At 39.5% G+C, this 25,952-nt stretch overlaps 1 protein-coding gene across 12 annotated transcripts in view; it reads right to left on the reverse strand.

Annotated features, from left to right (window-relative positions):
• FHOD3 (formin homology 2 domain containing 3) overlaps window positions 1–25,952 on the reverse strand; it is a 373,066-nt gene that overhangs the window by 136,484 nt on the left and 210,630 nt on the right. For all 12 annotated transcript variants that reach the window (XM_057423039.1, XM_057423037.1, XM_057423036.1 and 9 more), the window contains exon 6: window positions 15,366–15,460. In XM_057423039.1, the coding sequence (XP_057279022.1) occupies window positions 15,366–15,460 (95 nt within the window). The remainder of the gene's footprint in view (window positions 1–15,365; window positions 15,461–25,952) is intronic.

Below are 25,952 nucleotides of genomic sequence, written 5' to 3' on the forward strand. Positions count from 1 at the left end.
CTGCTTTCTGAAGAGCATCTAAACATAAGGGAAAGAGTCATATTTCTACAGCAACCATCTATTTATCGCAGCATTCCCAAGTCTGGAAAAGGTGACTATTCCCACATCGAATTCACATCATCAGTATAGTCTAGATGCTGATTTTCCAAATTCACAGGACTCCATGATGAAAACAGAAATGTAACTAAGCTCAGACACATGTTGTGGGTTTCTGAGCTAAGTGGCAGAATCTTCCAAAGAGCTAGCATTTAGAAGCTGTATTTATGAGGGCACAAGTTACTGTGTAGTAGGTAAGGCACTGCTTAATTATACAGCCCTTCCAATTTCACATTATTCTAGCTCTCTCTTTCACTGGAAAAGGACACAAATTGAGATATTTTATATTTTGGTTTTCATAAATGCTAGTGGGTATGCAACTTCCGCATACAGCTGGAGAAGGGAAGGTTACATAATGTTATGGTAGGCAATAGTACTGTCATATCACAGTAATAACTATTTTGTAAGAGAAACACGTTTCAGTATTCAAGGAGATAATGTAATTCCTCTATCTCAAGCTACCTCCTTCCTATGACTTGTATGAACCAAACTCATCACATCCACCCTCGCTTTTACAACAATCAAACAAACATAGATGTATGCTTGGGTTGGAATCAAAGAAAAGAGGTTCCAAAGAGACCCTTCAGACTCCTGCTTCAATAATAAAAGTTGAAGTGTTTCTACATAGCTTGGGAAAATGAATTAAACCTAATATTCAGGTACTTCACCATGTCCAGATCCCACCTGCAGTTTTGACTAAAAGCAAATTTCGTTGTTAAAATGCATAAAAAAGATCTGGCTTTTACAGTTTTCTTCAAAGTATAAGACATATGTATGTGGGTACCACTCCAGCAGAAAAAGGAGAAGGAACTTTGAGTAATTCTCAGAAGGCTTGACATTGGAAGGGGCCTCTCTGGAGGTTATCTTGTCCAACTGCCTGCAAAGCCACCCACAGCTAGTTGTCCAGGACCATGTTTAAATGGTTAAATGTGATGATGATATGACAAGAACATGAGTAAAAAAAATGAGAGCCCAGGATTTTTGTTTTAAAGCACGCCTTATTTTTCAAAGCTTGGCACCTGTAACTTATTTCCTGTCTCACATGCCCATACCACCCCACAAACACACATATACTGAAGGGACATGAGGGTGCAGAAAGATCCATAACATCTGTTATTTTCATTAGATCACAGCGTTTACCTAATTTCCATGTAACGGAGGAGTCCCACCTGCATTAAGATTCAGATGCCCATACATATATCCAAAATGTATTTTCCAGTTCACAAATCACCTGTGACTTTTATGCAATGATATTTTGGGAGTTGTCTGTACACCAGAGTGTGGTCTGGGATTATAGTAAACATCTGTGATATTGTAGAGTAAGTGACTTAAGAAGCACTTAAGAGAATACTGTGTGGCTTGCTAATGAACCTCCTATGTCTCTCAGAATTTGTGCTTCAGTTCTCCAGCAGTACCACGGTGATAGCAATCCTGAATTTCAGCCTAGTTCAAGAGCACACCAAAAGGATTAGAAACATGTTTTCTACACAGCAGACTCAGAACATGGCTATGACAAGTATTCAAGACTTGGAAACTCACTTCCCAAACTGACAGGAGCAGTAGGGCTTCTGATCTCACACACATCTGCCTACTTTCCTGGAAATCTGGATGTACAGCTCAAAGATGAGCCTGAAATAGGCTCCTTATCTCCCAAGTGAGATAGCAGAGTCCCAGAAGTACCACAGGGCAACCTCCAAACTCAGCTGAAACACGACCATTCTTGCCACAGGTATAAATTATCAAACAGCAATGAACAATAACTGAAACCAAATATATGTTTGTATATTCCCAGAAGGCTGCAGCTATCAAGGTTTGCAGAAGTGGCAACCAGAAGGGAGCAGACAGCAGAGCCCAGATTCCTCTTCATTTACCTTCCTCTGCCCTACTCTGAACCTGAGGACCAAACACATTTGGTCGAGCCACTGCAGAGTCAGACACGCCTTTACTGTGGCACTATTTAATGCACAGTTCGGTTTCATTATTGTCAGAATGAAACATATTTGAGATGTAGCATTTCAGAATTATTCAGCATCTGGGACTTGTATAGTTTTTAGCCAAGTAAGTGCTACGGTCATTCAAAGAGCTGAACCCACAGAAGCATGAGATCATAATCAGCAGTGATTTGACTTGCATCATAGATCAGGTTTAGACTGTTGTTTTAGCTCTTTGGGAGCAGTACATATGGAAAGAGAGAGAGAGAGAGAAGAATTAAAAAAAAAACAAGCCTTTCTTTTCCCTGAAGTAACCACAACAGATTACTTCTGCTTTTTTTCTGAAGTCAAGAGTAACTGCAAGCAAAATCAGTAAATACAGTGATGCCCTAACGAGGGGCAGCAGTCCACAAAAGCAGTAAAATAAACTGCTGCAGAACATGATCCTCTGTATCCCAGAAAGATCAACTGAAATGCACTGCGGTAGCTGTGTAATGTCTGACGGCAATAGTTCCTATGGATTTAGCCAAAAGCAAATGTAACTGAGATTTGACCCTTTCAACTCAGTAGAGTACAATTTTTGAAGAGGTGACTTTATTAAGAGCACTAAAATCACACTGAACTATTACTTTTGGTGTTATTTTACCTGCTTTTAGAAAATATTTCATTGTAGGCTCTCACTGCACTTGAAAAAGAACGTTTACTTAAGCATCTACAGAATTCCATAAATAGATGAGAAGTAACATGGAGCAACTGTGTGAAGGTCATGATCACACTGATCACGGAAATACCAGAAAAAAAAAGTTTGTGGGTTTTTTTTTTTTTGTTTTTTTGTTTTTGTTTTTTGTTTGTTTTTTTTTAATTTTCCAAAGTCCTGAATAGGCACATTTCCTTTCATTAAAGTGAAACGTCTCACAATATCTGAAAGAATGTTTTAGGTGTCCACATACAGATGTAGTTGTATAGTTCTTGTCTCTGAATAATAACTATGATTATGATGATTAGTAGCATTATCATTACTATTATTACATGCTACAGAGAAAATTCAGAATCTTGATAGCCAGTTGCCTGCTTTGACCAGGAAAATAAGATCTCTCAGCTTGGAAGAAACCAGATTTCAGTCTTTCTGCCAGAGATCTCTCTACTTCCTCTGAGTAGTAAAGCAGATGTGCCTACACACATAATGCCAAATTAAAAACCTTTGCAAGCTGAATATCCTACTACTCTTTCCTACTACTGAGCCACAAGTTTTTGTAACCCATATATCCACGGTACAATTCATAGGAGGATCAATGCTGCTCTAGTTCAGCATAACTGACTACCGCATGTGCTCTGAAATCACTTCTTGAATTGCAGTCCTTTGAGCTCCTAGATATCCTCTTCCAAGTGGGAATTGCTAGAGCCTTTCATATCCACCTGTTTAGGACAGCAGGGTGAAGGTTAAAAGGCAGTTTAAGGCACAGAGATGAACAAGATTAATCAAGTAAGAAAGTAAAGGCAAGAGGCTGCTGCAGTTTCACAAATGAATACTTTGCAGCCCAAAAGCAAGTTCATATTCGGTTCCCCCTAGAAAAGCAAACACATCAATCAACTAATTTTAAAAATGGAGACAGCCAGCAGTTGTAGCTTAACTGTTTTCTAATATGTTTTCCCCAGCCATGGAAGCAGGACAGTGCTCAACGCCTGGGCTCTGGCAGTATTCCTGAACAGGCTGCTGGGTGATCGGACTAATGCAAAGAACATAATTGGCAAGAAAATCAATGCTATCACTCTGCTTAAGCTAGGTATGTTAAAAAATACATGGGGCCAAAGTCAAAAACCCCCAAACATACTGAAGATGTATTTAATCAGCTATCCAGAGAGACTAATTAGCTGCATCAGGCTACAAATACCAGATAGTAAAGGGTAACAGCTCCATGAAGGAAGGACAGCACAACTCGGCTTGAATCAATGACCTGCACTACGTATTAGTTGGAACAGCTGTTTTAAAGCTCACAATCCTGCTCAACATTGTATTCTCCAGTAGCACTCTGTTCCACTCTTTTCCTCAGTCAGCTTATTCCAACCCGTCTGTGTCTGCTAGGTGGTGCTGTGGGATGGCTTTTCTAAGGCTGAAAGCTTGCTTTTTTTGTTCCCAGCACTGATATTTTTTTCCTTCTACATGAGAACAGCTGCAGTGTTTTCTGCATCTTGGTTGTACAAAATGTGTCCTGTCTAGTCTCCTTTGTTTGTCACTTGCTGCAGGCATGCGGTGGTCACCACTGATGATTCTGCTTCTCCCAAGCAGTCAGAGAAAATGTGTGTCAGTGTTCATCGGCATGAGTCCATACCGATGCAGGAAAGCAAGAACCTTGGATATAGGCAGGAGGTATTAATATCTACTATAAATGTTTCCAAATTTTCATTTTCCTTTGGTTCTAAAAATACAGGACATTTAAGCAAATGATTTTTTATTGACAAAGCCAGATTTAAAATTAAATCAGTCATGCACATTAGTAGCATGGTTTCAAGTGAAAGGGTAAGTCTAAAACCTCCTGAAGCTTTGAGTGAAGTATCTCCCTTTATTCCTTCAAAACACAACTCACTTCCATGAGGAAGGACAACCTACTGCAAAAACTTTAGAAAGCAGCCCTCTGAAAGGGGAGGTAATGGGAAGGATGCTTTTTTAGGCTTCATATTTGTACTGGAACTAGAGAATAACTGAAACGGCAGGATGCTATCAGTGCTTTAACATCCATAATGTTGTAACTGGTTCAGACTGACACTGAACTATTCAAACCTGTCAAAACATGCTGTGCTAATGACCTGTAGGTAAAGGCAGTCTGGTGATGTCCATCTGTTCCACATAACTCTGTGTTGGTTTAGCCAAAAATGACGACTAATCCTAACCCACCCTTCTGAGCAAAAGGGAAGAAAAACAAAACAATCCCCTAGATGAGTAATTGCAGTAATACTACATCAGGTGATGACATCAGGAAAATCTTGTGCTCAGTTTTCAGATTCTGTAGCCCAACGCCTTGAGACACCCTCTGAGCATTTGTCTTTCCTATATAAAACCCGCCCTAGTAAATGGCAAGGTTATCCTCTGACATATTCTACTTAGTGAACTGACATTTTCTGTCTGATGCTCTGCTCTGAATGTAGATGTTCCACTGTCAGAAGCTGAACTTGGACATTCACATTGCATTCCCACATAGAAGGGGATAAGAAGGGAGGAGAAGGGACATTGTGCAGGCCAGTAACAAAAGCTGAAGTATATCATGGTCGTAAGCAAGTTTGGCACAAATCTCACTATCAGATCCACAGCTGACCAAATCAAAAGGCAGTGCAGATCTAGAAGCAAACATATCTTCAGGTGGGCTATCACATCTTTCCCCAACAGTCACAGAGAAACCTTACTACAGGGGGGTTCTACAGTTCCACTATGCATGGAAGAGCCGCCCAACAGACACCAAACAGGAGAAGAGCATGTATATGGGGAAGCTAGACTGCAATGAGAAAGACAAAAAGGAGCGACCCGAGCGTAAAACACAGCAAACCGCAGAGAGTGAAGGTGACAGAGAGGAGAAAAAAATATGAAGCAGAATTCTATTCTCTCTATTTAAAGTAAAACAGGGTGAACAGAACCACATGAATTAACAATTCTGAGATAATTCCATATGTTAATACTGCAGGGGTTTCTTGTCCCATTTCACTGTTTCAACTTATATTCTGCAGGAAAGGCTGTTATACATAAAGCTCAACTGGGGAAGCATTCAAACTGCAAGTTAGCAAAGCGTTGCATTTCCTTCCAAAAATCACAACAATAAGATCCTTAGACAACCACACCGTGAAATCTAAAGCGCAGTGGAGAAAAAATGGCTTCTGAGAGGATGCTTTAATTACTAAACAAAAGAAGAAAGGAGCCACATGCTGCTGGAATCAAAAAAGACAAAGCATACATTTGCTATAGTTCTGTTTTTTAGTAAGAAACTCAAAAATCCTTCATGCTGGCTGAGGTATTAACAGCATTTTTTTATACTGAATACCATATTTTTTATTTTTTTATTTCATTAATATGGTCTTCAAAAAGAAAAACGGGAGGAGTGAGGAGCAGGGTGTAAAACCAGGAAGCATCTGAACTCCTTGTTCAATTGCTGTGATCAAAGAGGATCAGAATATGGAAAGAAAGTACACAGCACATCCAGACAAGACTCATTTCAGTGAATCCTGGGAGCCAGCTACAGAACTTGCTGGTGTCCTGGAAATTATCCTGAAATCTTCATATGTATAAACAGCCACTAGAGGACTGTAGGGGGGAAGAATAAACATATCAAAGAACCTTTCTATTGATCTTGATCTTACGAAAAGTAATTGAAGTCCACACAGACATCTTCCTTCCTAAGGACTAGTTCTGTAATTGAGAACAACATGAAATCTGTTAGGTAACCATGATAAGCCTTAGGGCAATAAGCCAGGGAGGAACATGACCCTTTTGAAACTCAAAGGTTTCTTGGGGTCCACTACCTGCTGCATGTGAAGCCATCATATATGTTTTGGTGGGTTCCATTTTTGATACAGCATATTTTTTACTGTTATCCAAGTACCTTTAGCTAGTAGCTGTTGCTTTAAAGAACAACTATGTCTAAATAAAGGAATGACAAGCATTTTTGAGTGATGCCAGAGGGACAGATATGGTAACAATTAGTATTAGGTTCAACTTTCACCTATGTATGTCTTCAACACATATAATCTGTCCTTCCACTCCCTCATGTTCTTCCCTCAGGGCTCTAAAATCTAAATACCAATTTTCCAGATGAAGGACCAGGGCACAAAGGGATTTGGAAACTCGTTCAAGAATGTGCCTGGAAGCTGGATTCAGGCTGGATCTCCCAATGTATGGACTCCGTCCCTAGCTGGGCCATTCTTCCAGGCTAAGCTACAAGCAAAACACTGGTATATTAACTGCTGTGTTGGCTGAACTGTCTCGGATCTGGTTTACATGACTCTGCAAAAAATGTTGGATAGCACTTTCTTTCCTGTAGGTAGGATTCCACTACTGCATTATATACACGGGAAACCAGCACAGAGACTGACTTAAGAAGAAAATTAAAGTGAACTTAAGAAGGCAATGCAGTATTCATTAATTCAGTTTCTATCTCAAGGAGCTTAAAAAGATAGGGTATTAAAACCAAACTGGAGAGATATCAAGCAGCACAGCTCTGCAGAAAAAGATGGACCCTATATGCCTCACATCAGCAGAAACAAAGTACACAGTGGATTCAATTCATACTTTTAGAGGAGCATGAGATCCTTGCACAACCAAAAGTTTGAACAGACTGTGTGGAACTTCTGTTGTTTCCTCATAGACTGCACTTGCGTTTCTGCAAAATCCTGTAAAAAGGATCCACACCAACAATGCAGGAAAGGCTACCTACAAGATAAGGAAAGGAAACCTACATTCCTCAAATCTGTCAGAGTAAGTAAAAATTAACCATAATTACCTTTTTAACAGTTATAACCCCCAAAGTATTAATATACACTGAAGAATGCAAACGGTTGACCACCACCTCTCTTCCTACAGAAGTGGAACTGCAGCGCACACAAGTATACATCCCTTTGCTTTCTGCTAGCAGAACGACCAAAAGCTCTGTCTAAAATCAGGACATGTAACTAAGCCTCAGGAGATCCGGATGCCAGGTTTGTTTCTTATACTGGTCTCACTACGCAGAAGGAAGAGGAACAATATAACAACTAGGTGACGTACCAGTACTTGGCACTTTCTGGAAACTTACCCATTCACTATGCTGCATTTTCTTAGTTTTCATAATGATCTATCTCATGTACTGCACATGGCATATACATGGGCCCTGCTCCCCATCATTCAAGGCCTTATTGCACAAAAGTACCTCTGCTGATCGTACCTGGAAGGACTTGCCCAGTGGGAATGGGAATACGAGGACAGAGGACAAATTATATTTGTTACTGACATGAGCCTATGACTTTGTTCTTTGACACCCATTTACTGATTAATATAAATATATAACACACAGTCAGTCATCCAACAGACTGACACAAACACTAGTTTAACATACAGCCGTACCTGATAATGCATACTATCACATCAGATTGAAAATGAATTCCTTACTCTTCTTACAATGCCAGAAGCTGTTGAGTTTGGCAGTACTGGTCTTGGAGAACAGGACTTAGGGGAGCAAGAAAGGATTGTCAACTGGCTTCCCACCAGGATGCCTCCACTTCAGGCCACATGGAGCTGCCTGCATGAAGAGGCAGTTACTTGTGCAGTTCTGCAGCAGTGCTAAAATCACCATGTAACTGGACATCAACACTACCTGGACTTTTCACATGCACTTATTTTAACTATTAAATAGATTAAACAAAGTACATCACTTGACCTCACTAAGCAAACAAATTTGAGTTTGGTGGCATTTCAACAACTGACTATGCACCACAAGAGCTTTCCCCGTTCTTCATCAAAACTTTCTAATAGCCCACATGCCCTCCACCAATCACCACGGCCACGGCCAGAAAAGATATATCCCTGTGTCACCTAAGAGAAACAGAGCCCAGAAAACAGGCAACCCTGCAAACTGAAGCATTATACATCTGAGTTTATGAAATAGTGCTTCCAGAAAATATTTAGACATAACTGCTTATTTTAATTTTAAATCACTTCTCAAAATGCAGCTCACTTAACTCCTGACTTAGGACTAATGGTATTTCTACTCTGCAAAATGATAACTCAGCTATCCCAAAAGGTTTGGCAAAATGACCATAATGTGTTTTACACTGGCCAAGCTGATTTCTGTGTTTAGAATATGCATAAAAATCTCAGTTGTGTACTGTAAGCTTGGATTATAACCAGCTGCTTTTTTAGCCTTGGAGAGACTACTTCATATATCTTCACTCTTTTCCATCTGACAACTTGAGATTGAAAATTTTGTATTTTTCTTCTTCAGGCAATTGATTTTCTAGTCAAAAAAGTTTTCACACTGGTGGCTTCAAGCACACTGGAAAAAGTAGGCTTCATTTTCTTCAGTCTCATCTCTCAATAGAGACAAACTTTCCAACTGTGCCCTCTCACAGGAATGCTGGACATAATGCCTGTTAGAAAACATTAGTAGCTAATACAAAATACTATCTTCTATTAGCTACTAGCTAGGGCCCAGTAGAACACAGTAATTTACTCACAACTGTTATCATTCACATTGGTAAGCACGTATCTGTGACACTGAACTACTGCAATGAGAGAGACAAAGGTAATTCTAAAAGCTAGTACTGACTTTAGGCTGGTTTATATGTTCTCCCCCCTCTTCTCCCCAATACTAGTACAACACTTGCTTTTTTCCTTCTTCAGGCCTTTCCTTCACAAGAAATCTGTATGTCTGTATAGATTACAGTATTTTCTGGAAATGTGTGGACATATTTCACTCATCGCTATCACAACATTTACTCATACAAATTTGAACACATGAGACTGAGTGAAAAGGTGGGCCTATACATTTGCCATTCTGTTGGCAGTTAATCATTACATTTTCCCATTCTCTACTTCAAATGAGTTGAAATCAGATCTCTGATACGATATGGGGGAACTATGTGTTTTCTAGTATCACCTTAATCTATGAGAGCTCATTTATCCCTTCAAAATACTCAGAAGTGAATGCAACAGATGGAGCTATGGGAATAGTTATTTCTGCAGGACTGGACTGCTGCAAACTCATGTTTGATGGACTGACTTTGAAACTCACCCACAAATAAGGTTGGTGAAGAACAGCAGCACTCATAACAGTCTGTCTGCTGATTTGGACAGACAAAAGGGAGTGCTTAACGTAGTCTGCACTGGCTGGCGTATCATATTCCAAGTTTATTGCAACATCCTGATCTTTATCTTCAAAGTGCTAATTAAATACAATTCAAAATAAACTCCCTTCGTGCAACAGCGGCATTACAGCTTCTGAGTGAAAGAGGACGGAAGCTCTCAGGCAGCCTGGGTGAGCATTGGCTCAAGCCCTTGAGAGGCAGGAAGTAGGAAAGTTACTGTAAATCTCGGATTTTGTTTCTTCCTCACACAACCATTTTCATAACAACAGTTCTGTGGCCAAATGCACAGAAGATTAAACTTAAGAATCATGACATGAATGTTCAGAGTTTCACTGAACTCAAAGAAATTGTACCTCTTCCCCACAGCTCAGGGCCTCAAGCGCAGGACAGCCCATGGGTGGGACCCCACTGACTTTAGGGCTCAAGGAGAGACCTCAGCTTTAAACAGAACCCTTGAAGGAAGCAAAGGAGCCTGAAAGCCTGTAAAACTGACATCTAACTGACATTTCTACCTGGCAAGACCTGAAAACAGAGCAAAACCAAAGGCTTACGAGAGTTGTGGCTTGAGGTAAGAGAGACAATACGATCTGAATAGCTTGTATGCTAGCTGTAGGTAGGGTCTTATTTGTCAGAGGATGCAAGAGTTTTAACTATCAAGGCAGCAGATTGAGAAGGCGACAACCTGTGGAATTAATCACAGTAGGTGCCCAAGTTGTGTAATTTTTCCTGGGTGCTTAATTCTTCTAACTGGCCACTTTTTCTAGATCACTTCCAAACCTCCCAGGAATAAAGTGCAGAAAAATTCTACAACACAACCACCTGCTCACAAAGATCGGACTGCATATTCATTCTCATCATCGAGCAATGTTAACTCAGACTAGGTCATCCATACACACAATATAATACCAGAAAAGTTAATGAGATGCAAATACATTGTATTTCCAGGATTCTCAACAAGAGAGTACACTGTATAGTTTTGGAAGTGATTTAATCCAACATGCTTTGGGCTTTAGCATTATTACTGCTACTATTTTAGCCCTATTCATTTCTGTTGAGCCTTTTACATTTGTAACTTTCCCCATGACTACAAACCATTATTTGGTATGTATTTGTAGACCCACTTTAAAATCCACTTGCATAAGATTTGGTGAGAAATTTCCTGAGGAAGAGCACAAATTCAAGTTATATGGTATTCTCTGCTCCACTTATGACTTCAATTGAACACATGCATAAATGATTTGTGAAATGGAGACAGATATAATCAAGTTCTTAAATTAAGTATTTATCCCTGCATACCTTAAATGATTCACTTGTAAAAACAACTTCAGGGCTTTTTGTGATGAAGAATATTATTTCTTTCAAAATTCTCTCAAAATGACTTACCAGCCATAGGTGTGTTTTAACATGTCACTGGCACTGTGTAGGAAAAGCAGCTCTCCTGGACTTCTCTTTTGAAACCAACAAATTCTCCCACTATAACCATGTTCTGTTTCAATGTTGAGGACTTTTTCCTTTTGCTTTGAAATATTTTTTGTTGAGGTTGAGTTTTGTTGTTTTTTTTTGATTGAATTACAATTTAAAACATTCAAAGAGTCATTACTTCAATAGTGAAGGAAGCAAAAGAGTCACACAAGGCTAAAGGAACAACTTGCTGGTTAAAGTTTATATTTAACCTCGCAATCTAGGATTCAGACAGAAGCAAAGTAGGAGAAAACAAAAATTAAAACAATATGTGAGATAGGAATCTTTAATCAACCCCTCTGCATCAGCCTGGGCCCAGCATTCCACCCTGTCTTCTGAGGTTACCGAGCACCACTTTGAAAATGGATTACTTTCCACTGAATACAATGCCAAAAAGGGGCTTTAGCTCCCCTGGGGGAAATTAGAACAGCCTGGATCATCAAATGGGAAAAAATAATCATTATCAGTAGCATTCAGAAATGGAGGGAAAGGTGAAACCACACTCAAGTTTTGGACTACTTAATGCCTTAGATGTGCCATTGAAGATTGAAGCAGAATGGCAAAAGCCTGTAGGTTTGTGATGCAAATGAACATTTGCTTCTCTAGTAGATGATAAAAATACCTGGGATTTTTCCAAGATCTTTGGTTCAGAAATGCACTTTTTGTAAACACTCGGTAGTTATTCCTGGAGAGGATACGGCACTGATACAGTGCTGTATGCTTTCTATTACCAGGGCAGAGGGAATACCAACACATCTGAAAGTATATATATATATAACCTCACAGATGCTAACAGATGAAAAATACATTATAAGGACTTAATATGGCTTAGTGCATGTATGTCTTTAACCTGCCGTCCCTTGCTTTGATTAAGATAAATTTTCCAACAGCCCTTGCCATTATTATCAAACCAAGACTCTACCTGCAAGTGATCCACCATAGACCTCCACAGGGTTATGGGGTGCCAGCTGCCAGCGCAAACAAATGCCTCAGGTCCCTTTACAACCAGGTTAAATATAACTTGCAATACAACACAAAAACTTAATTCCAGCTTCAGCAGCAGCAACACACAGCTTGCAGAAACACCAAGAAAGTGGTGAAATATCATTTCCCAGATGTTGTGAGGTTGAAACATGTCAGTTAAGGCAACATCCTGGACAGGTTAGATTACTCACTTCAGATAGAAAAAAAGCAAAAATTAAGAGCAATTCTGAAAGCACTGTTAACTAACATTCATTGACTCCTAGATTTATCTTTTAGAAAGCAAACTATCTTGCATGAATGCCCCATGCTCCCAATGAATGCTAAAAGAAAAATCAGTTGATGCAAATATTTCCTATTCACGTAACTTGTAGCTTATATAAGATTGTCAGAGTCTTGGCCCTGCTGTAGCCCTCTTCTGCACTCCTACAGCAGTACACTGCTGAGCTCAATTATGTATTAAAGTTCACTGGAAGCCAACAGCATGAAACCATACACCCATAATTAAGTACATTCTTGAATGTTTTGTAAAACAAGGAAAGACTGATGAATTACTGCCTAAATAACTATTGATGAAATAGCAGTGATGCACATTTAAATTGGGATTATGCTGTAAATGTTTTATTCCAGGGATGTATTAACCATTGATGATTGAAAAGCAGTCCACAGACAGACTATGTAAGGTCAGTGGCAAACACTGGTGCGGTCACACATGGTTGGATGTGTCTTGCATGGAACCGGCAGTGGCTCAGAGATTCTGGGATGTGTGGATAATGCTCTTCTCTGTAAATAACATGGCAGAAGAAGAGTACCGTTATTTTCAAATTTCTAATCTAGTGCCTATACGATACCAGAGAAGGCTCCTTCTGCCCACTAACAAACAAGTCATTTAAGATCAAGATTACAAAAGTTTTACCAGACACATGCAAAGTGATCTTTGAACTGAGTACCAAATTATAGCATATTAAGACTTGTCAGAGCTTTTGAGAAGGGGAGAAAACATGTGTCACAGTCATGGCAGCAAAATTATCGTATTCCTCCTGCATCTTATCCCAGAACTTAACTGGCAATTTCACTATTCATTTTTTGTTCAGCAGTGTTAACATGATGTTCCACCACTTTTGCTGTGGAGAAAGCATCAGCATAGCAGGGCTGCACATTAGACTGTAGAAGCATTGCAAATTCCAGGGGCTCATTTTTCACAGAAAGTCAAAACCACCTTTAAGTGCATAAAGCAGCTGTCCCACCACACTCTGACAGTAAACCTGCCATACATTTGGTTAACTTCTGGCATACAAACAGGGACTTAGATCTCTTCCAAGACAGTCGAAGAATAACGAAAAAGCAACTTTGATGCTACCTGAAACCAAACTATTCAAAGCACATTGCCTGCATTCCTCAGCTGCAGGCACTGAGTCAGGACATGGAGATAATCATTCTGACTGGTGGTGGGGGAGGGAGAAAGGAGCTTAAGGACCCAAGAGCTGAAGTACTCTGGTCAAGAAAATCTAGAGAGAATTTAATCTACAAGGTAGCAAAGCAGTTGTGGTTCTCTCCCATCCCATTCCCACTAGGTGCATTAGAGAATTAAAATAATCATGGACATGGCAACACTTTTTTTTTTCCTGTTTTGCTTGTTACATAACTGTAATTACCTTACTTTTATGTTTCTACCAATATAGGTGAACATAAATCAAGATAAATCAGTTCTTTCAATATCGCAGCATCTGTTCTCTGACTTGATAATCTGATGCAGCAGTGAAGTTTGCATATTGTAGAAAAAAATCTTTAGTGGTTAAGAAAGGCCCCTGGGACACCAAGCTCTTTTTTCTCCTTGTGTTATAAAAACTATCAGGGGAAAGGGGGAGAGCAGCAGCACATCTATGTCACTACACTATCCAACAGCAACTTTCTGCTACTCAGCCACTTGAGGAAACATTTCTGGAAATTTCTTAGCAATTTTTGAGCTGCTACTAATAGCTAACATACCACGTTCTGTCTATTGGTTCCCACAGATCTATCCCAAGCAGGTCTACGTGACAAGAGCAGCGGCAGTCCCTGAAGGCCTTAAACTTTCTAAAGCTGCAGAGCCAACAGACTGGAGAATGGTGTATTTGTGGTTTTACCTGCCCTATGGCCCTCCAAGATGGTGCAGCAGCAGATTTTGTATTCTGCTTTCTTTTTGACTTCGAGCAAAGACGACCTTCAAAGTGGGTTGTGCACTATATAAATCACTGCAGCACTAGAGAAGACAAACTCAAGTGGCATATATTCTGATCTTCAGCTTTTGCCTCCTTGTAGGCAGGGACCAACAAATATTCTCCTGTAGACAGGTACCAGACTTTGTCTTCTAGAAGACATTAAGAAGCATTTCTTTACTGAGAGGGTGGTCAAACACTGCAGCAGGCTTCCTAGACACGTGGACGATGCCTCAAGCCTCTCAGTGTTTAAAAGGCATTTGGACAATGCTCTTGATTAACATGCTTTGACTTTTGGTCAGCCCCGAACTGGTCAGGCAGTTGGACTACATCATAGGTGTGGATCCCTTCCAACTGAATTCTTCTATCTAATTCTGTTCTGGTCTAAGAAGGAAGCCTATCCTTCTCTGTTCTGTTCCAAAGAGGAAGTCACTCTGAATTGTCCTCCCTCAGTGCTCAACAAAGTTGACCAGTATAGAATGGTGAAACTGTAGAAAAGAATTGCATTCATAAAATAGAAAGGTGAAAAAAAAAAACAGCCCAAAAAAATGGTTCCAAAGAATGTCTTGGGAATGACAACTGCAAGACTAAAAAAATCTGTTCCATGGTCAACTCTAATGGCAGCACAGACAGTAATGAGGGCATGTTAGGTATATTTGCTTCTAAAAGTAGAGTATGTGCCAAAAGCACAAAAGAGTATAAAAGGGGTCAAAAAGAAGTAACAGCTCAGTGTGCTCTGGTTTCTATGAAGAGTGTTATGTACTCATTTAGAATCTCAAGGCAGTCTGTTTCTACCCTAAATGCATATGTAATACAAATAAAATGCATTTAAAAAACAGCAAAATCATATAAAAGAGAATTTTGGAGAGTGTCTTACCTTCGACCCAATAAGTGTGTACAGCCACTGGATGGTTTCATTATGATTTATTACTCCATTCATGCCATCGACATAGAGCATGATCTGCCCCAAAGCTATTGTAAAGAAAAGAGATAAAATGCAAATCAGACCTGGCAAATAGTTTTTAAAATCCTAAACATTGCTGGCAATTTTCTGTAAGCCAGGTTTTCCAGAGACGTGGGGAGCTCAACTAAAGAAACATATATTGGGCAGGATTGTGCTGGATGAAATCCTGGGCAACTGCAGTAACTTTACTGACTTCATCTGGATGATATAAGTGTGAATTTCATCCAGGGACAAGCACAGGCATGTGTTCTTTCCTAGAAGATACCACATTTTATTGCCCCAAAATCTGCAAACAGTATTCTACACGCTGCTTATTGCTGCAGAAGTTCCATCAGCTACAATACTCTACACCTTGTGAGCCAAGAGTTTTTAATTATTTATTTCAGGACCATATAATATTTGGAATTAATATATTTGGATTGACTGTTTCAGTGAATTCCCATAACATGAAATGAAAGCAGGGCAATTAACACCAATAAGGACAGCAAATATTCACCACTGCACAGTGCTTTCTTCCGAGTTTTGCATTTTAGGAAGAAAATTCAACAAACAAAGCCTGGTTAACAAAGAAGCACCACTACTCATCTATTCTAAAGCATATGCATTTCAAATCATGCTAGTAAAATATTTCCTAGCAGTAATTCCACAGTTTGCTATTCTGATAATATGAGACTTTCTAGAGACAACAGCTATTAAATCTTTCCTGACTGATAAGGACAGACATTTTTCGTACGGATTATGAAAAGTGGATTAGCGAAATGCATCTGTCATCTTCAAAAGTTTCCACTGTTAGATCTTCTGCTTTATAGCATGAGATCAAAGCACAGTGGGATGAAAAAGAAACCACTGATGTAACACCTTTCAGCACAGCCTGTTGGCATAACAACTCAATTATCTAATGCACAACCTGATGAGTCCCTAGTGCACTGCTTTATTGGGGGGGGGGGGGGGGGAAGAGAAGGAAAAAGTCCACAGGGTGAGGAAAATTATGATGTTATTAATCTTCCAAACACATTCCAAATGTTTGCTAACTTTTGCACAGGTTGTGCACAGTGCAGCATCACTTTACTTGATGGCAGACTTTTCAAAGACATAATTGTTAGGCAAACCCTTAAGTACTCACTATGGCTAAGCAGCTAACTCATTTTTTCACTGTCTTCTCCTTTTACCTTTGCTTTAGTTGGTTGACTTACAGTTTAAAAAAAAAAAAAGAACAGGTACTAATTTTAGGTACTTATATTCCTTATCTAATCTGTTACACCAGGCTAGAAACAAATTCACCCTACATAGTCAATGGAGATGGAGAAAAAGTAAGAAGAGGGCTATGGCAAGGAGATAACTCTTATCTTAGGCAGGCCTCATTGCCGCTCTACAGGAAGCAATGATTTACTACCCTCCAAAGACGTGTGTCTCAGGTGAATAAAATCAGGTGGCAGGGACACAGGCCCAAGTGTTTAAGTAAATTAAAAGATGCAAGCTAGCCAGTAAAAAGAGATAAGAGTTACACTACCTGAATTAATGGCTGCTTTGAAGCATTTCCTGGCAGGTAGAGAAAAGAGAAGAATACTGCTATCCCAGTGGTAATCAGAGAAAGTTTTAATTCTTGTTTTTACTTCCTTGCAATGCTAAAAAGAGTTGGCTGTTGATTAGAACGAGATCCAGTCATGACAAGGTCACTAACTTCCCCCTTTTTTTTTTTCTCTTGCAAATTTTTGGTTGGGGGTGAAGGGATTTAATTTGAATTTGAAACAAATATGAAACAAATTTTACTATTTGTGCACGCTTTCCAAATTAATATAGAAATCAAAGACAGCAACAAGTCTGCTTTTAAAGGGAAAACATACACACAATATAAAATTACTCCATTGCTCATACTTAAGACCAGTTAGACTGAATGCATAAGTGAGATCTGGGATGCATTAGTCTTCAGCCTCTTAATGTGCCCCCCATCCCCCCGAGTTTTAAGGATTCCTGACAATTTTCATTTGCTACCACTAATCTTGCCCCATCCTTCACCCTCCCCTCCCCTTGTTATTATGATAAAAAATATACGGCAGTATCTCTGCCTTTCCACAGAATGGGTCTTCTGGATGAAGGTGACAAATTAGTAACACATAAAAAAAACTCCACTACTGCTGCCTTTTGAACAATTGACCAATAAGATTTACAACATAAAGAATTATAAAAGATGCCATGAAATGACCAGATGGAGATAGGTTTGCTGTGGAGCCATGCTGACCACATCCAAGTGATGATGATCCCAGTCATGACTCCAGTAATTATCTGTCACACATCGACTTATCAGCTGCTGAGAGACCTTAAGGTGGAACTTACCGCTATTTCCTGCCTTTGGGGTCATAAAAATGAAAGTAAGACATGATGAGCAGGGTTGAGAAGTCAACTTTCATTATAAGGAAGAGTAAATTAGGGAGGCTTTGCATATAGTTTGCAAAAGCCAATGCCTTAAAAATTCTTAGTAAAAGAAATGCAAGAGAAGACTCAAAAGCAGGAAGATGCTGGTTTTCATACCATGTCAAGTGTCTGTGCTGACGGGGAAAAGGTAACACCTAGTAATCAGAAAACAGCGGCAAAATGGAAAAGGCCATCAAAGATGCTTGCGTAGGAGCTGGTGGACTGGAGGCTCTCAGGCTCTCCCAGGGCTCGGGTCTGGCTGAGTAGGACACATCAGTTTTACACCAAATGTAAACAGACTTGCCACAGGACACTGCTTTATATTCTTTCAACTGGTCTACCCAACTGATAGCCTACCTCCCAGACCATGGTCATAGTCTGCTGAAATGGCTGTGGCTACAGTGCAAATTCCACATACTCACAGCCCTGCACGTGCAAGTTGGCATGCATGCATGCCCAACAGGCAGAACCTTGCCAAGACAGGGCACGTTACTTTGTAAGGCGATCTGAGGTCGTTTGGAAGGCTAATCTAGTCCAAAATCATTTAAGTTTGCATTTGTACGTGCCCGTTCAACTAAACTTTTTTTCTTCTCTTTTCACTGAAAAATGAGGAGGCTATTTAATCCACTTAATCCCATCTCTCAGTTAACTGGAATTCTTTTTGGAAGTATATCAACAACCTACTTGCATTAAAGCTTGCTATTGTGTAACAGGGGGCTGGGACGGGGGGGTTAAATATGGAGCAGACTAAATTTGGAATTTCTTTGTTCCCACTACCCTTGTCAAACCCTTAATCTTATATGAAAGTAGTGTGTGATTTTACCAATAGCTATTTTCAAGTGGAAAATTGCTGGATTTCTTAGGAAAGGCTTAGGCTACAAAGGGATGGACCAGCCAGAAATTTCACAGATTTCTGGGAAATAAGAGGTCTACAAAAGCCTCTCAAACTTGCCAGCATTGGCACTGATACTCTCCTGGGATCTTTCCTATATAATGTTAACAGCACCAAAGGGGAAAAACTCTTGCACATCATCACAATGAATATCACTTTAGGTAAAAGTCTATTTTTCCCACTCAGAATGTCAAAAGTTTCAAAGCTGTTCCTTGCCCACATACCTGCTTCCCCAACCTGCTCTATCTACTTTGTATATTACCACAAGACTAACTTAGAGAAAACAGCAGCACTGAATAAGAATAAACACTTTTCTTAGTTTCCTATGTAGAGGGTGAAGCAGGACAAAACCAGACTGTTGCCACAGGTTTCAGCTCCTGAGGAGGCTTCCCGCCCAAGTTCATCAGGCACTTCATAACCAGCACCCATGGTGCACATAACACACGGTATAGGGCAACGGGTGCATGTGAATGGCAGACAGAACTGTGATGCAACTAATGAGGAAGAGTCAACTGCTGAAAGTCAGCTTTCTCATTGCTAGTTAAAATCTGATCATCATCAAGGAGAAATTAAACGTCTGTGTGGTTGCTTTCATTCCATCTGAAAGCAGACTACCAACTTACTTATGCTATCCTGGGCACTGAAAAGGTGTAAGTCCATCAATGTAAATGTCCCGCTGAAGAATAAAATTTCAGTAACCGTCTAGTGAGAGATCCCAGGAGAGACATAACAGTTGTTTAGCATTCTGTTACAAAGCACTAGGTGATATTTCTGAAGAAAAGAAAAACCTACCTCAAACTTCTTTCTCTGTGTTTCCTCACTAGATAGAGGCAAGAGCTCAGGTACCAAGCAGGACTGCCAAGAACACAAAACCACCAGCTCAGCTGAGCCCTTATACACTCAGTGTTGGAAGCTTCTACTTTTGCATGTAGCACATTCCTACAGATAGTGCTTGCATGTGCACCCTCAGGGAAGAGATTACCATCTCTGTAACGTCCAAAGATATTGAACAGTGTTTTCTCTGATGAGATATCATTATTAAATGCCACTTCTGTACCATCCAGCTATTGAAAATTAACAAAATTGCAGCAGAGTTCCTTCTTTCTAAGAGGTGACAGATAAAATCGATAACCTGGCCTCTCCACTGCTTCTGAAAGTGGATCTTGCAGAGCATCACAGTGCCAGACCTTATGAGTCAGTCATTCCACAGGGCTAGAACCAGCTAAAATTTTTAGGTTTGGGGTTTTCTTTGTTTCCTCTGTTACTATACACAAGGGTTGGTTTTAGCTTCAGTGAAAAAATTGCTGTTTATACACCTATTCCCATTTCTTTACTCCTGTTGAAGTTATCTGTAACATCATCTAGGAAGATATAAACAATCATATTCCTGGCGACAAATGCATGAATATTTTCTTAACAAAGCTTCTTTAAATCCCAGCTCTTTTCTTGATCTTGCCTTTTTGCCCTCTGTCCATTTGTTCTTTCCATTATCGCACACATCATGGTTGAAACATGCTAAGAAATTTATTTTCAGAACTCCCATATTAACCCCGTTCTGAACTTGTTATGAACTGTATTAACAAAGAACTGAACTTTCTCACAGAAAACCACATCACAGAACTAATGTTATGAACTAAAACTGCAAAGACATTTCTTACATTGCTAATGTAAATCGGAAGTTCTTATGTTAGCTGACACCATTTAAAGTCTAGCTTTTAATCCTACACAGTACTTTAATAGCTCTTAAGTACTTGGAAACTTCTGTATGCTACTTCTAGAGCTAATGTATTATTCAAGGTTGAGATCTTTTGCAGAGACAGAGTGTTTCTAGATTGAGCTTAATCTTGATTTTCTCCCCACCTACTTCAATGGCAAAACATACAAAGGCACAATAAAACTCAGCTGTTTTTTAATGCTGAAAATAAGTGACAGTAGTGACAACCAGATTTTTACCCTGGTTTACAGGCTCAAGAGAAGCTGCCATCCAGAGGTCACCCCTGGGCAAAGCCAAACAAACCAGGACGTCTGGACATGCCGCTCTCCCAGGCAGTCAATACAGATTTCTGCAGCACACTCAAGCATTACAATGTACATTGCTGGTTGTGCTTATAACTGAGTGGGTGCAATAGCAGCATGCTGTAACTTGCCCTTAAAAGAACATCTTATTTAAAAATCAAGGTCAAGCTCACCAAGGAACAAAAATCTTTTCTTTACTTGGCAGCTAAAAAATGCCTTTGCTGCTATTTTAATTCTACAGAGACAGCACATGTGTATCTGGACACTTATTAATCAGTCCATTAAAACTCCATATTTAACACTGGGTTCTTAAATGGCACAGCATAGCAATAGTTTCCACTGTCCACAAAAGCAGTCAGGAAATACTGGAGGAGATTTATAACTCTGACATTCCTGGCACAATGGAGAGACCTTTAGATCTGTGTTATTATTATTACTCCGTACTACCTAATTATTTGCCTTTAACGATAAGCTTAGTTTTGGTGAACCCCAAGGGCTGCTAGTAGAGAAACGCTCTTTCATTGCTGATTACTACATGAAAACGAAGGGAAACAGGCTGCCAGCTCTGGACCCCAAGCAGAGTTTCAATCGAGCAGGAGTCTGGGAAAACACAAGTTTTGAAGCCTCGATGACATTTACAGTCATTGTGCTGCAGGTACTCAGAAGTCATCCACAAAGAACATAGGTAAACATTTTTGGTCCTCAGAAGTTGATTGTTAATAACACCTTGGCAGAAAAGCTGGTGTAGAGACCGCAGAACGTTTACAAGCCTAATTATTCACTTTGAAAGCAGGTTGTCACTGTGGTTTGGGGGGTGGGGGAAGGAAGGTAGTTATCTCTTCCCGTTCTCTTTTTCAGGGAAAGATACCTCCGTTGTCAGTGCTGTCATGGTTCCCTATTCTGAGGCTGCTTAACTAGAAGGGCCCTAGTTACCATTTCAACCTCTCACACGCATCCCCCTTTTCTCCCTAAAGCTTACCTCCCAACGGTTCTTAGTGTGCCCATTGTTCAAGCAGGAAGAAATGTAGCCCTTCCTCAAGGAATGGGCAACACACAGCACAGCAATGACCACAGAAAACTCTTACAGTAGAATTTTCTCTTCTTTATGTTTCTCTGCTACCCTTTCCCTCCAGTGTTTCTCCCTCTAAAAAACAGCACACAGCAAAGTCAAAGGGCCTAAGACAGCTTTAATCAGCTCAACAGCTCCAGCAAAAGCTGGTCCCTCATATATACCATGCAACACCTCTGACATGGCACAAGCTCCCCAGAGGCAAAAGAGCACATCAGAATTGCTCCTCCTCCAGTATTTCTTTTGTGATATTTCTTACAATTTACTTGCGTGTAAAGGAAGAATAGACTTACACTTGACTCTGCCAGCAGTTAACTTGCTGACTGCCTTTTCATATGAACTGAAATCTGGCTTACATAGATGCATTATAAGAGCTTTGCACAATAACTCATAATCGTTTCAATCATTATTTTATGTTTTAGTCCTCACATTTTAAATGCACTATATTACAGCATACTTTTTACAAGATTAATAACACTTACCAATGTACAATAAGCTGGGAAAAGCTTATATAGGAAAAGGTAAAAACATTTCCTCATTGAAAACAAACAGATGATTAAAATGCCTTATTAATAAATGAGCAAGTCTACTCCAGTTTTAGACCACTATATTGCAAGCTGACTAGAAGCATTAAAGAACAAAAAATAAGAAATGACAGTTTAAGGAAGAAAGCAAGACAGGAGAAGGGAAAAAGCCAAAAGAAAAAAAAGAAAATAAAAGGTAAACTAAACGATTTAAAAAAAATCACCATTCACCCTTGGTGCTTCATGAAGAAAAATTCCTGTGGAAAAAGAAAATGTGGTAGCCCCGAATTAAGATGATATACTATAATGTGTGCAGGTAGAGCTGAATTAAGGCAGCTGGTTCTTAACAGAATCAATGCAGGCTGTAACACTGAATAATGTTATTCCAGCATGTGTATGAAGTTATGTAATTTTCTTAAGAATTTCTGAATTTCTTAAGAACGTCCACATTTCTCAAGAAGCCTTTGCACCTGTAGCAGAGAAAACCGGTGGAATACATGAAACAAACTTTTTTTTTTCTATTACATGCCAATAGGATCTTCACCGACTGCAGTCAGGACCTTTTTTGGTGATTATGAATAAAAGCACACTGTCTTGGGTCCCTGCCCTATGTGGAAATTGAAAAGAATCAAGGGGCAACACAGCTTGGGCTGTTTAACAAATAAACTAACACTAGAACAGAAAAAGAACGTACAATAGGATAAAAATGTTCACATACTGAGCATTTTTAGTCATCAACAGTATTTCTTGTTAGTGCAACAGTAAATCTTTTGGGATGAAACTGTCAGTTTTGAAATGAACAAATGACAGGTTCTCAATGACTGTTTTTTTTTCTTTTCTGTTTTTCTTGAAAAAAGCACCACACTTCCTAATATTTACATTTTTTCCTAAACAAAAAGGAAGATTCTTGGGAAGCAAAAAAAAAAAAAAAAAAAGAAACATAGGAATTCCCAGCATTATTGTATAATAGGAGGAGGGGGGGGGGGGGGAATTATTGTGCAAGTTGAAACCTCAAACATTAGTCTACCCCACAGAATACAGCACTTTGTAAAGCATAAACGTTGATCAATGATCTTCTGTTTTCATGTAGTAATGTGTTACTGCTGTCATAAAGTACAAATATTTCCCAAGATTGCAGTTCCTCGTTTTTAAGCTCAACTTCATTCTCCAAGGTGCTACACTGGGCAGGTAAACGTGGGTCCAGTTTCCCATTCTGAAATAACAGCATTGCAATTGGTAAGGTAGCAACACAAACTTGACTTTGGCAGGGAGAGTCAAAACAATTTCTGTAGGCATGTAAAGTTAATTCTGTTACTCAAAAGCCAAATACCAATCTCCAAAAGTCGTGTTATGCACAATAAGCATCACTTCTAAAAATGATACACACTATATTCCTGAAGAACAAAAAAAGAAAGCAAAACAAGATGAATGACAGTCATTAAAACCAGTCTTTCAGTTCACTTCCCCTGGTAGTTTTTTCAGGAAACAAAGTATGCTGCCAGAAGTGACACTTAAGTAGCCATCCAATTTTTAGTAAAGTTCAAACGCTGTTTATTCTAGCTACTAGCATATCGTGAGCTTAGGGAATAGCATGGAAGAGCTACACCGAGAGCAAAAAATACAAGTAAATGTCTCCAGCTATATCATTTTTATATTAAGCTGGTCTTTAATCCTCACATACTTTCTTCACCTGGCTATGTATTCCAAATGATGTTCCCCCTTCTCTCAAAATAAGGGGACAAGCGTGAAGAAGTTTCACAATAGAAGAAACATGCCACAAGGATGATCAGGGGGCTGGAGCACCTCCTGTATGAAGACAGGCTGAGAAAGCTGGGGCTGTTCAGCCTGGAGAAGAGAAGGCTGCGTGGAGACCTTATAGCAGTCTTCCAGTATCTGAAGGGGGCTTATGAGGATGCTGGGGAGGGACTCTTCATTAGGGACTGTAGTGATAGGACAAGGGGTAATGGGTTAAAACTTAAACAGGGGAAGTTTAGATTGGATATAAGGTCTTTACCGTTAGGGTGGTGAGGCACTGGAATGGGTTGCCCAGGGAAGTTGTGAGCGCTCCATCTGTGGCAGTGTTTAAGGCCAGACTGGACAGAGCCTTGGGTGAGATGGTTTAGTGTGAAGTGTCCCTGCTCATGGCAGGGGGTTTGGAACTTGATAATCTTAAGGTCTTTTCCAACCCTAACTACTCTTTGATTACTTTAAGAAGCAGTACAAAACACTTCAAGTAGGTATCACTTCAAATATTTCTCAATACTTGTTGCTAAAGTGACGATGCTACAAGATTTCAGAGAAGTCTGAAAGTTCCTATGAAGAGATGCACTGACTTTCTTCACCTCAACAGGAATGCAACAAGTGAACAGACAGCACATTAAGGTGCTTATTAAGTGTTAAGGTAATTGTGGGACAGTTTAGTAGTATTTGCAATGTTAGTGGCTTTTTAAAATTATGCTTTTCAATATAAACAGTATCTATTCAATGCTTTTGTCACCTTGAAACCAAACGATTTAAGGAGCTTTGTAGAGGAGCACAGAAAGTAAATTTTTCCTAACTATATTCTAAACCATCTAAAATTGTGGATGAATAGCACAATAAAAGCTTCCACCACTGCTCAGGAATGACTGACCCAAGAGCAGAAATCAGCAGGATAACTAAGAATTCACTATGGTTTAAGTTCAGCAACTGAATTAAAATAGGTAAGTGAAGAGGGAGAAGGAAGTGTGTCTGTTTAAAGCAAAGACAAGAGTGGAAGTAAGGCTTCCAGTCCTTCCTCCTTACCATAGACTGCTGGCTACAAAAGACTCGAACTACACATCCTGAAAATAAAAGCTGGTTGACTGAAGCAAGATCTTTGTGTCTTTGTGCATTGAGAGCTGAATCCCAACATCAAATGATTTTATTAAAAAAAAAAGCATCTACCACGTTTATTCACTGAGCCACCTTAAAAAACAACAGCAAGTATATACTCCTAATTTTCTTCACCATGATTACACAGTGATGGATGCTGAACCTGAATTCCTGATAGACTTTTCAGATATTTATTGCTCTTCAGCATGCCTAGCTTGTCTCGAACGTTTCATATAGACTCCACCCTGCAGTAATGTGCATGCCATTAAAGAATTCACTTTCATCTCCTGAATTTATGCTTGTTAGGGCAAATTAATGAAAGACTCCATTCTTTAAGTACTGGCTAAACAAAGCCAAAGTCAGCACTAGAAAGCAAACCGATACAACACTTCACTAAATGTGCTTTTTATTCTTTTTGTTTCAAGTATGTCTGCTGCTATGTGAAATTTAGGGTTATATAGTCTGCTTTCAAATCTCACAGTAAAGAACGTGCTCAAATCACAAGTTCATATCTCCCATTTGAAGTGGACTTTCTGTGAGAAAAAGGTGCAGGGAAGATAAATAATTACAAATCCCTAGAAGTACAGAGCTCACTCTTCCAAAATATTGATTGAAAATGCTGTTGTGTGTCTCTGTTCATTCTTCTCAGATAATAAGCAAAGATTCCTACCAAACTAACTGTAATTCTCTCCTAATCCCTTTATTCTTTTTGGTTTTTGTTGCTCCTTTAGCAC

Source organism: Pezoporus wallicus, unplaced genomic scaffold (assembly GCF_028554395.1).
Source record: "Pezoporus wallicus isolate ANWC-B61680 ecotype Strahan unplaced genomic scaffold, APGP_CSIRO_Pwel_v1 contig_749, whole genome shotgun sequence".
NCBI classification, from domain to species: domain Eukaryota; kingdom Metazoa; phylum Chordata; class Aves; order Psittaciformes; family Psittacidae; genus Pezoporus; species Pezoporus wallicus.